Source organism: Scardinius erythrophthalmus (genome assembly GCF_964197995.2).
Source record: "Scardinius erythrophthalmus genome assembly, chromosome: 1".
Lineage (NCBI taxonomy): Eukaryota > Metazoa > Chordata > Actinopteri > Cypriniformes > Leuciscidae > Scardinius > Scardinius erythrophthalmus.
The window spans coordinates 53,841,782-53,855,221 of NC_138221.1; the positions used below are offsets into that span (position 1 = coordinate 53,841,782).

A 13,440-nucleotide genomic window follows, 5' to 3' on the forward strand; every position below is an offset into this window, starting at 1 on the left:
GCAAGGGGTGTGCACAATAGGAAAGGATCTGCTCTGACGCCCTACCCCTCCCCAAATCTTGTTACTCATCCTGCATCCACACATCTCCAAACCAACAAATGAAACTTACAGCAGTTGAAAATGTGAATGCACAAATGTGTAAGAAAAAATAAATAAAACTAATTTGGTCAGAGTAGAAATTTCACCAGCACATAATAAGCATACAAAACAACAAAGGGTCAAAGCAGCATATATGCTGACTTGGGGGTGTGCATTGTTTTTTAAAGTCCCGCACCTCAGAGGCCAGCCCTACAAAAAAGGTTTATCAAGATGGCGACAAGTAACAGTTCCACTCCAATTAACAGTTCTAATTCATTTTCCATAACTCTGTGTTTTTTGTGTAGTGTGTGTGTGTGTGTTCTGGTTACTTGTAATTTTCAAAAATCAAAAGAACCACACAGCGTCTCACCAGGGCAGACTATGTGAATTCTAAAATTAGCATATGCACACAGGGGACAAAAAAAAAGTCCCTTAAGTATAAACGTAAATGGCAAAATATGCGAATTTAAGAGCAAAACGTGTTTTAGCTAAATATATCACCTAGCAATTATATCCAGGATCATCTCACGGATTAGTAAACTGTTTTACATGCGCTATCAAATGAACACGTATAGGCTATGTATTTGCACCCATTCATATGAATATCCTAGAGCTTTCAAACGGAGCCTGCGACAGAGGGACACATTGTGCGCCATTTTCTCAATTGCTGACGTTGGTTACTCTTCACATTAATGGCGACCACGTGTCATACTATCAGTGTAACGTTGGCCTCCCAACACTAATCACAGCGTATACCATTAAGGTCCATTTAAAACATATATTCGTTACACAATCATTAATAACAATTTTTAAAAGTGTGCTTGATCAGTATACATTTGGATACACATTCTGCGTCTGCGTCACACATATACAATTTTTTTTATAATAAACAAAAACAGCTATTATATACATATAGAGTAATATCAGGACTTCCGTAACTGTTACAACACATTGCATACGTTTTATCACAACACGCCAGTCAGCAACAAACAGATTTATAGCTAAAATGCGTAAACATGGAGAACACAAACAAAGCGCTAGTTCAACTTTTCAGAAAGCGGTCCCTCAAAACAACATAGCCTACATTTATAAACTGTACCTACCACAAAATGTTCCAAACACATATGAGAAAACGAATTAAACATATTAACTGCAAATTGTGTATTTATATTATTTAGCTCAAATTATTGTCCTCACATGATGCAACATTTTAAAGCACTACACCAGCGAATTACATCAGGTGTAGTTTGGACGTTTAAGAAATACGTTTAGGGTGTAAAGGGGTAAGAAGGAGAGTTGATTTGGGTGGGGACGAAGGAGATGAGACCTTTTTGTTCCACATTAACAGTCTTCTGTGCGCCATGCAAGCTCCCAGAGCACAAATAAATATATTTCTGAAGATAATTTTAATTTCAAACAACAAAAGTTGTGCTCTGACATTCAGATTTACTCATAACTATCGTCAGAGATACGGATAGATGATCGTTTAGGCAACGATTCTTTAAAACTGTCCAGTTTATGTTACAATACACACATATGCATCGCTTTGTTTCTCCTGCGCTGACCTGAAGCGGCGTGTCATACGAAGTATATCCTTTAAATATCCGCACAAAAGTAACAACAACGATGGTGTTCCAAAGTAATAGCAGCTTCTAAACCACAGCGGGCTAGAAAACTAAATCTGTGTAGCATGAACCGTTTAAACGAATCCATCACCGAGGCCTAGGCCTTGCAGTAGGCCAAGGCCTAATCAACAGGGAACAAGTGATTGAAATGACACGGAGAACAGCACTGTATATGTTTGACAAATATAGGCTACACGCATACGTCTAACGCAGGATATAGCACTGTAGTAACTATTAATGTAACAGCACGTGGTGTAACGCTAAGGGCAAATGCCACTTGAACACCCAAGCACTAGGCTATAACATCCATCACGTGAAGAGAAACAAAGAATATTCCCATATAGAAAGATATACTCTCAAAGTAACAGCAACTTAACTGTTTCAATCAAACAGATCCACAATTTAAGCACACAGCGAGATCCTGGTGACATAGAAGGCTACACATATGTGTAGGCTACTACCGACACAACATACATTCAGCTTTTACATACAGTATATGCAAACAATTGTTGAATGAGAAAGCAAATACCTCTGCTTTTTAGGGACAGAATGTTCGACCTCAATTCGTTTGCCGTGAAGTTCCACTTTACCTGGAAAAGGGAAACACATTATTTTTTTTCCCTATTTTTTTTTAACCCCAACTAACAAATTATGTCACCATCTTACTTAAAAGGCCCTCACAATCAAAGTCGACTTAAAAAATTACGTTGCATTAAAATATCAAATATGTGCCTTAAAGATTTTTATATAGCCTATGCTTCGTTATACTTTCCTGTGTGAAGAGAACGGTATTTTTTTACTGTACAACTTGCTTTGCGAATGGCCTAATGAGCTTTCGAGGTTGCAAAGAGAAGGCCTACGTGTTATAAAAAGTAATCAAACAAATATTTTATTGTTTTTTGTTCGGCACTGGTTAAATTACAGAATTCGTAGGACGCTTTCAAGGGTCACTGATCAGGGCTACACAAACTATTTACGTCAACTGTGACAGAATCCATAGGCTATGTGTAGCCTATTATCTGTCTAGTTGAGACCTAAGAGGTATATAGCGATTAAAAGAACAGCTGAAGATGAATTAATCTTGACCGTGACTTCATGTGGTTGATATATAGTTTTAACTGGATCCTTATCGGCATGGCGACCTTCGTGCTATAGAGCACGTCACATGCTACATATGTGGAGAAGCGAGGAGATACACATTTTGTGGTCTGTAGGACAGATGCAGTGAAATTGCATTGTTGAAATCGGCATATAAGAATGCTATATGGCTGGATAGATTAAAGACACGAAAGTATCCCTCAGTATTGTGTCTGTTAACTCAATAGTAGCTTCAGGAAACATGTTTCATTTTAGCTCCACTGGCCTATTAGCCAAAAGGGGGAGGGGTGAGACCTGATTCTATAGCTGTGCCGGGTAGGCTGGACTAAACCTAAAGACTGAGTTTAGGAAAACTACGTCCTACAGCTTACAACCACAACGACGCCAAATGTAGGCTACAGTTATTTATCAGAGTAGAATATAAAGCACGTTTTAAACCTGTCAGAGCAGAGCAAGTAAGTAAGTAAGTCGTGGTTGATGAGTGCATGAATGCTTTCAGTGTCTGCAAACACTCTGCACTTAAAAAGTTCACTATCTCAGGTACCTTTGCACTATAGAGCCTTACATTGCCCTGACTTGAATGGCAAAACAAGTAGAATCATCAATTCACTTTCACAATATTCTCGAAATCTTCAGCAAAACAGTAGAATTTGAATTATAAACAACCCAAACGCGCATGGGAGGTTAACAAGAGTAAGTCATTAAAGAAAGGCCCATTAAGTTAAATCAACTCACCAGAAAATGTTTCAATCGCTTTCATTGCCCATTGGTCGTCCGGGCAATCAACAAACGCATAGCCAGTTTTCATGAGAAACTGTCCAGAGTATGGAATCTTGTAATCTTCAAAGGTTTTAACCAAGTCTTCTGCGGTGACGTTTTCATTGAGATTTCCAATATATAGCTTGTTCATCGTGGAAAAACTGTAACGCTCCCCCCCAAAAATAGAAATGAAAATAAAAACTTTCCGTCAAAACGTTCTTATTTTTGAAAAAGGACCAAGGCACCCGCAGATATATAAAATCGTGCAAATGTCAACCGGTTGGAATTAAAAACGTGTAGAGGAAAAAAAAAAAAATCAAACAGCAAGACAATCCAAAATAAAAAGGGGAAAGTTCGACTAACAGTAACGTTGTAGTCTAAGTCCTGCAGGCGAGTGGTAAATATTCTTCACTGTAGCAACCTTCGAATTCCCAGCACGCTGTAGAAATGATAACAGTTTGAATTAAGCTGATGTTTGTTACGATGGAATAGTGGTGCGAGTAGCCTATGTATATAGCGGGATCGGGAGAAATTCTTTCCTCTCGCTGCCCCTCAACCTAAAGCTGTACCCTGCACTGTCACACAGATCCTACCGCTTGGCGATGGCACCGCCTCTAAAACCGAGTCGAATTTACTAATTTTTTTTTGTTTGCAAAGAAGAAACCACGTGGTCTCAGAGTAGCTAGAGAAGGGGCCGGTCCTCCGCTCTCTCTCTCTCTCTCTCTCTCTCTCTCTCTCTCTCTCGTGCGCGCGCTCCCCCTCTCTCTCAAGCTGGTTGTGCTTGGAAAGACAGGAACATTCTCTGTACATTGCACCGTATATCCTTTCTGCATGCATTTCTTACAGACATACACACATTCGTACTAGCCCACACATGCTCCAGATTTACTTATGAGCTTTATGTCACGAGAACTGCTTTTCGTTTAACCTTTTTGTTTCTACGTTCATCAGAATTTTTCAGGAATTTGCAGGACAAAGGCCATTTAGTGTAATTTGACATTTTGTGCGAGTTTATGTCCAAATAAAACCCATATGTGATATTGCTCGGCTTGCTTTGGTATAGTTAGGCTACCCTTTTCATACTCGCTTGCTAGTCTGCAGTCTCGTGACTTAAGTTGATCACGTAACACGTTTCTAATAGTAAAACCAATAGTCTTTATGTACATGACATTGTTAGCTGTGGGTCACGACCAGGGCGGTGAAGTAAAATATTTAATTAGAGTAGTTTTACAACCAAAGTTTATGGCAAACATTTTTGAGGTGGAGTAAATACGAAGCAGTAACAAACATATTCGATGCATGGTTTTATTGAAACACTGTATCCTTTTTAATTCGGCTCTTGGGAACTTGGCCGAGTGGGTAGCAGAATCCAGTTTTACTTTAACAGGTCAGCTCCAAAACTAGAGAGAGACACATTTCCACTGAGATCTCGAAAGTTCTCGTGCTCACCTCCATGTTGCGCCAAACCGAGACATTAGAAGGTCCAACAACTGATTCAAAATGGGGGTGTTGTTGAGACAGCAGGGCCTAGAGTCGAGGATACCGCCTACCAACAGGAAGTGAGCAACTGTTGCTTTGCCTATTGTCTGTACACACCGTGTATATGATGTCTCATTGCGAGGCTTTTTTCAGCTATATACTCAGGTCAGAGAAATCCGACCTCAAACCCCCTTTCAAATGAGTTTTAAACGCAAATCAGATGGGAATTTCAAGCGGTTACTTTGTTACGTGTCTCTGAAATTGTACACGTGGCGGCAGTACCGGCTCACTGTGAGAAAATGGCTTCCCGTCCATTACAACAAGGATGAGGAATGATTCACGTCTCGCAGGCAGTCTCACAATAGTCCATAACTGGTGCATAATGAAGAGTGTTTTGACCAACCCTGAAATAAGGAGCAGATTCTGCATAAAACCCACTTCTTCTGTCCCTCGAGCTAAGCGCATGTTTAAATCCCTCATGGCGTGGCCATTCCGCAACGAAGCACAACTTGGGCGCAAGGATGATTACGATGAGTTTACAAAAGAGGCGTATTTGGATGCATATCTGAACTGTTAAACACGTCTGAAGTGACTAGTGATTTATCAGCGTTTTTATTGTCTAGATAAATATTAAGTATAGCCCTAATGCGCACACATTAATCTCGCACAAGCTTTCCTGCAATCAATGTAAATAAAGACTGCATCTTGCAAAATTGCTATTTTTTATACGTACATCCACCACAATTCATAAACGCACACACTTTGCGTGCCTAGGGCTATATTTCAGTCTATCAGCAAATGTATGTGAATTTTAACAGACTTTTCATTCAGCTGCACATCATGCTGATGTCTCTGTTGTAACACCATCTGACATGCAAGGTAGAACTATTAATAAATAAAAGGGTCACTCTTTTGATGGCCTCTGTCTAAACTCAGCTAGAAGCTGCATTTTTTGTGGTTGTACAGAGTTAGCTTTAAAGTTACTAGGTCAATTATTTTAATTGCAACAATAGCTAAGCAATACTGCAGTTGTCATATCTTGCATTGCATATTCATTTATTTTATAGTCCTGTGTGTTACGCTCTGTAAAGAGAAACTGTTGCAAGTGGTGCAGTTTGTGGTCCTGTGAAGGAATTGGTGTTTAAGCGGGACTCACTTAAGATTGTGTCCTGACCACACACTGTGAGGGGGATGAGGGATAGCTGGTGTGGGGGTAGGGCATCTCTTTTCTGGGTGAGGGGGACCACAGGCTTGGAGCTCATCCAGGACAACAAGGACTTTAGAGTTTAATGGTGCATCAATGAAAACTGTCCCTTGATATTCTTTACAAAATGCTGTTTATTTGACAAAATAATTGTTTTATTTATAACAGCTGTTTTAAGGTATGATCAAGTGCTTTGTTTTCACTTGCATCAGGGTGTTCATAAAAAGGCTCTGGTTCTTGCTCTGAGGAACAACAAAGCATGGTGGGAAGGAAGTTCTGAAAAGAAGCATGAAGTATGACTAAAAATAGTGTGAATATGTTTATTTACCATTTACATGTTATTCAACTGATTTCAGTAACTTTATGTTACTTTTAGGAGAAAGTAATGAGCAGTGTAACTTAATTTCAAAAAGACACAAAATAATACATATACCAACAAATAAAGTTCAATGCGAGAAAAAAAAAAGAATTTAGTATTGGTCTAGATACATATACTCCTTGGTTGTCTGATTGGCTTACATAAGGCAAGTTAGGACATTTTCAAACAGTTAATATCTGGAAAGCAACATTTGCAAAGAGACCAGAGGCAAGGTCAGTCGTGAACATGGAAAAGGAAGACTGTAGCTGAAAAACATAGACAGTTCATTATTATTTACGTTATCAGTGGACATGTAATCAGCCTTTTTACGGAAAGAAACTGAAAAAAAGTAGCCTATAACCAATGGAAGACCTTGTGTTAATTTTATTATAGAATTATTATAGAATAAAATTAGTCTCAAAGTTTTTATACAACCTAAAGTCTATCTTTTCTATCACAGGAAGGGCAGATTTGTCACATTTGTTCAACTCACATGATCAACTGAAGCGCTTGCAGAAGAAGGTCTAACCGTGTAAGAAGTTTGAGACTTCATTACGTCATGGTTTCCCTGAATTTTTCCATAACTGTTTGCTTGCTTCTTTTGTTATCCATGCTTGCATCTATGCAGTTTTCCCCATGGAAGAAAACCATAGATCATTATTAACTTTTCAGACTTTTTATCAATTATTAAATAGATTAAATGTAATAATACATTGATTGAAGAAGATATAGCTAGTTGCTTAACATAAATCATTTTAAATTGATCTGACTTTTGTAAATTGTAAATGAATAGCCTAATTAAATTTTGGGGGGAAAAACACAAGTGGATAATCAATATTTTTTGGAAGTGGAATATTTAATTAATAGCCTAGTTTCAACCTACTTCAAACTAAATATCTGAAATTGTAGTCAAAATTCATGCTGTACAAATATGAATAAAAATGTTACAAAAAGTAATCAAAACATGAAGATTTCAGTCTTAGTTCAAACAGTCATGACTGCACAAAAATAACAGCAGCATCAAAGCTGATTCAAAGTTTTCAAAGTATTCTAAACTCTCTTGGAATAATACAAATAATGTTTTATGTTTTAACAACTTGTTAGAAAGTAGATTGGATTATTTAAACACTTGATAAGAGGGATGTAATTTCTGCCCTCTTGTAGGAAGTTGAGAATGATTGGCAGTTCTCTGTCATTTCCCATGATGCCACTCAAATGATGTGAGACCCTCTCTGCTGTCTTAGCAATAACACAACATAATCTGGATTTGTAAAACCCTGTAAATCCAGCCTTATTAATCTAAGCAGTAAGCCACAATGAAGAAATACCCAGTAGCCTATGTTTAGGTGTTGTTTCCAACTCCTAAAACAGTTTTGCAGCATATCTATACACTGTGAATTTAGAATTAATTGTTTCAAACGGTCTTCACTTTTATTTCTAAAATATATAAATAAATATCTAAAAATGTTCCCAGTTTTAGCCCATCTAAATATATATTTTTTAAAAAGAGATGTCTCTTAAACAGTAAGCAAATGTATATCCAACCCACAAAGAGACTTGTGGGTTTATAAAAATATGTTTGATTGAGAAAGAAAAAAATACTATTTATTTGCATTATATTACAAGCAGTTTCATTTTACAAGCAATTTCAATGTTAAAAAATGGAAGTATTAATATAATCCAACCCCTCACAAAAAAAGTAAGTTTCTATAGTTTATTTTAATCTAATATAAACTTAAGTATAATCTAATCTCACAATGAAATAAGTCACTAAAGTTTGATCAAATAAGAATACAAATACATAGTGTGCAAGTTAAGAGTATAACAACATATTTGAAGCCTATAGGAAGAGTCATTTCCAACTAAAACAAAGTAGTTTATAGCACATCCTACAAGCAACTTTAAGTATTTAAATATGTAGGCTAATTAACACGCACAATACAAGCACATTTAAAATAAATAATTAGCACAATTAAAGATACCACTGCAAGATTTAATCATGCAAGCTTTTTTTGAAAAATAAAGTTTTGTTAACAGGTTTAAAAACTGAGTGAATTTGACTTACAATAAGAAAGAAAGAAAGAAAGAAAGAAAGAAAGAAAGAAAGAAAGAAAGAAAGAAAGAAAGAAAGAAAGAAAGAAAGAAAGAAAGAAAGAAAGAAAGAAAGAAAGAAAGAAAGAAAGAAAGAAAGAAAGAAAGAAAGGGAATGATCATCAGGTTCAATGCACGCGCTGTTGTTGAAGTACCTGACTGACTCATATCATCAGTTCCTCTATTGTGTTTAACTTCTCGAAGATAATACATTGAATATTCGATATCCGTTTTGTAACGACAAAGAAACAGTTTTAATGATCAGCAACTTGAAGCATATAGCGATTTCCCACAAAATGGAGAGGGGGGAGGGTGTGTCCAATCAGAACAGCGCTTGGCCTCTATACTGGTGACGTGCATAACACACCCCTGTGCGCGTGCAACGTGAACAATCACACTCAACACCAGTTGGTCCATTTCCCTCGTCCGCATAACTTAGCCTATCATTCGGTTGACGTTTATCAAAGTATGTTTTTGTCAACAAATCCGAAGAAATTATACAGTACTGAGCATATGAACGCAATTTTGCCCCTTTAATAATTAATGTCAACTGAGTCTGGTTTACATGTAGCGAGAGCGCGAGCGTCGGAAAAAAAAGCTTTCAGCGTTGGTTGGCTCTCATATTAGAGATCTAATATATCAACTGTTGTATCGACAGCTCTCCGTGTAAATTTGTCACAAAAAAAGAAAAGAAAGAAAAAAAAAGTATGTTTAATGCTCAAATCCGTTAATAGACCGATAGCTATATGATTTTGCTGTTTGAAGTAGCCTAGGCTATATGTTATGCCCACTAGGTATGCTGCTTCCACCAAGTGGGCATTTTGAGATAATGCAATTCCAGAAAACTGAGACTCAGAGAATTGAACACTATAGGTGTTATAAGTGTTCATTTAAAGTGCACATTATCATTTTTTTATTGCAGTTGTTTACATGACCAAATGAAGCTCCATTAACTTAATTAATTTATGATGAGACAATTCATGTAATCAGATTTCCTGCGAACAACAGTGACATTTTCTTTAGCAACATTATGGGAGCAAAACCCAAATGACTGGTAAATACTGAATGCGTCCTCGATTACGAATCAGAGTGAATTTCGTTAACTTGAAATTTTTGCCAGACTGATGTCACTTGCGAAGTTAAAACGGTGTTGTTTACCAGACATTTCATTCATAATATGTCACTTGGATACGACAGCTGTGTTGCACAAGAGTTACACATAACTGATGCTCAAAGTTCGTGTAGGATGTATTGAATTTATTTATATGGTTATGTGTACAAATGATAACTGACAGAGACATAGCGATTTAAAGAAATTCTACATAGCGATTTTCAACGCAAGAAAACAGAAAAATAACTCAACCAACGAAATAAAACGAAATATTGGGTTACTGTTGTGTGCTTAATTATCGTATAATTTTCTAGCATAGCTACACATTAGATTCGGGATCTTTTCACCATTGCTAAGTTTGTTATTCGGGCTGCTCGAAGCACATGTTTAAAGACAACAAATAACAGACTAAAAAAGGATGAGTATGGCATATTTAATAATAGGCTATAGGCTCCAGTGTGAAGTGACGTTGGATTAGCCTATCTTAACAAGACCAATCAAATTGTGTATTTGTGTTCTGCGTATTTAACGAGCTATTCAAGTGTTTTGGAGGTGCAAAGTCAATGTTACAACAATCAAGACGTTTACCTCTTTATAATAATTTAATGAATTCAATAAACAGTTTGCTATAACGAAAGACTGAATCAAATAGAATTTGATGAAGTCAGATAAGTTTTCTAAAGTGGATAACAGTTAGGCTACTTGATCTTAGGAAAAAAGGCGTTTTCATAAACGAACGAATTAAGTGTAGCCTAAAACTCTTGTTGTTATAAATACAAACGTTGTGGATCAGATAACGCCTTTGTTATCGCACAAACAATTAATTGCCATAATTCTTTACATGTACGAAGCATAAAAACCATAAAGACACCCCCAATATCTAACCTCACTACTTCCTCTGAGAACTTCCTTTATAACGGAACTGCTGTTTGTTAGTTAGCCTGTGTGTATGCCATAAAATCGTGGTTTCGACTTTTGTTATCATGTTTAACTTTCGTATTGGTACATTGTATGCCTTTGTTGTTGTAGCCTATTGGTTAGTTTGCTTAGCATTTCTGATCGCTTAAAACTACGTGGATAGTGACGTCATGAAACGGTAACTCTCATTGCCCCGCCCCCTGGAGTTCCAATGTTGTCATGGTTGTGATGATGTTGTCGTGGGAAGAAATAAATCCTGCACAAGTTAGTCACTATTCATGAGGCAGTAATGTGGCAAAACCAAAGACACCTACTATACATTAGACTTATGATGTATAGGTGAAAGATTTCATATTGCCTAGAATTAATATGAGTGACGTCATTACGAAAGCATATGTGGCTCTCCTGTTGAAGAGAAACGAATTTAAAACCGAAGGAATTCGATTAAGGGCTGAAGGTCCACGTTGTCTGACTACCGAATCTTGTAAACACAATGCGTTTCTGATTACCAAAGATCTTTTGAGAACTGATAAGCTCAACTTTTTAGAGATACCCGAGTAGAAATCACAATTACTAGCCTACACAAAAAGTGTTCGTGTGTTCAGTTATTTGAATTGCAACTTACAGTATTCATGCTTGAGAACAACTGCTTCACTTTCACAGTTCACTAGAATAGATTTTTACCAAGGAGGGCACAGCCAATTATTAAAGGAATTGTTTTAAGTGATTACTCAGGAGATGTTGAAGATATTTAAGAGCTGACATTTCCACACTGTAAAAAAAATAATTTTCATGATTTGTCAAAACATTTATTTTGTCAAATCAACTATTGGTTCAGATAACATTGAGTTTCTGTTGATTAAACAAATCTTCTTCATTTTATTAACTTCATTTTTTTTTTTTTTCAATGAACTTAAAATTTTAAGCAACCAGGCAACTTACTTTTTACAGTTTTTCTCGATTGTTTACACACATTTTCTGGTACTTGAGACACAATGACCACAACATGTAACTCATTCACCAACCCCCTGAACCAATTCTGCTAAACTACAAGCACAATTCCTGCTTTACACTCAAATTGCACTTCTAAAACACACTTTTTTCAAAACACTACACACAATTCTCTGCTTTTGGCACAATTTTCATGCAGAAAATCTCTTGTTTTCACAAGGAACACACTGCCATTCAGATACACACACCGACTCTTCACATGGGCAAACACCCGTCACACAGTTTTACAATTAGCAATCAGAGCTTTAGCATAAAAGGGCCACAGGTGAGCTCTTCAATGGAGCAATGGATGCCAACATTAGACTTTTTTTTTTTTACTGTATAACTGTATACAGTCAATTCTTCTGTTGTTTTGCTTGTAGACCACTGTATGTGCAGCTTTGTGTTGGTTGGGATGTACACTGTGTACATTGTTTTTGTGGGAAAAATAAAATATATTTGTTACCGTGTATTTGTGTGTTCTGAGTATAAAAACAATATTCTCAAATATTTTACAACACACTTATGTACTGTCTGTAGAAAGTGTAAAACTGAACCAAAAAAAGGCCTAAGTCATTATGATGACTGGAGAAGAAGTGTTTTCCATTCATCATAGTGTTTTACATTGGGAACATCAGTGTTCAACTGGTTCTTATAAATGTCTATTCATGTGATGGTTTGTGTGTGTCATTTGAAAACAAAATACTATTTTGAGAAGAAATAACATTGTTTTGAATGTAAAGTTTCATTTTGCAGGAGAATTGAGGGGTTTTGCCCATTGTGTGTGTGTGTTTGGATTTGTGTGTAGAGTTCTGAGAATATGAGGCATGCTTTCAGAAAATGTGTGTAAACAATCGAGAAAAACAGTAAGTTAAACCAACAATAATTTTTGCAGTGACCAAGACAATTTTAATCTTAGTCAAACAGCTTGTCAAATCTGAGGCAGCTCTTATAGTCAAGAGTTTAATGTCTTCTGATGTATAATGGGAAGAAAATATAAAAACAGCATGCTGACACTTCAAACTACAACAGAGACTTTTTCAATTATATATATAAAATTTTTTTTAATGCATTATATTACATTGCACACATTCACATACAAACAGAGATTGTAAGAACAACTTTTTGATATAACTTCAGGATTCATATAAATTTGCCTCTATAAAAGCACATCTAACAATTTAGCCAAACATTATCAAGAATTCAGAACTTTGGCAGTAATCCCAATCTTTCACACGTGATGATCAACAGGTTTTTCAATACGAGCCAGTTGGATTGTGCTCTGTGGTGACAAAAACTACGCACTACTGCCCCCTAATGGCCGCTCAACAATACTGTAGCAGTGGACATAAGACTAGAGCGATTGTACTTGCATTAAAAGTGCTCATTTATGGGATCAATTCTCTTTTTTATATCTTAAGATTGCAGAGATTTTAAAAGAACATTAGGAATATTATTGTGCCCTGAAACTATAATGTAGCTAATTTTGTGTGTTGATCTGATGTGCACTAAACAGATCAACTCAATACATTTAAATTAAAATCCTAGTTGTTAAAAAATGTTTTAGAACTAAATGAATGCGTGAAGTTTTTTTTTTTTTCAAAAAACTTTGCATAAAGCTGATTGAAAGTTGATAGCAAGGGATATTTCAAAGTGTCATATTTGTGACCTAAAAACACCAAAACCTGATGAAAATTTTAAACATAAAATGCTGTGAGTTTAATAATTC

General features: G+C 36.3%; 1 protein-coding gene across 2 annotated transcripts in view; it reads right to left on the bottom strand.

Annotated features, from left to right (window-relative positions):
* igf2bp1 (insulin-like growth factor 2 mRNA binding protein 1) overlaps window positions 1–4,213 on the bottom strand; it is a 33,479-nt gene extending 29,266 nt beyond the window's left edge. For both annotated transcript variants that reach the window (XM_081369889.1, XM_081369888.1), the window contains exons 1-2: window positions 3,537–4,213; window positions 2,233–2,293 (exon numbers count right to left, since the gene is read on the bottom strand). In XM_081369889.1, the coding sequence (XP_081226015.1) occupies window positions 2,233–2,293; window positions 3,537–3,711 (236 nt within the window). In that variant the 5' untranslated portion in view covers window positions 3,712–4,213. The remainder of the gene's footprint in view (window positions 1–2,232; window positions 2,294–3,536) is intronic.
* Between the last annotated feature and the right edge of the window lie 9,227 nt (window positions 4,214–13,440).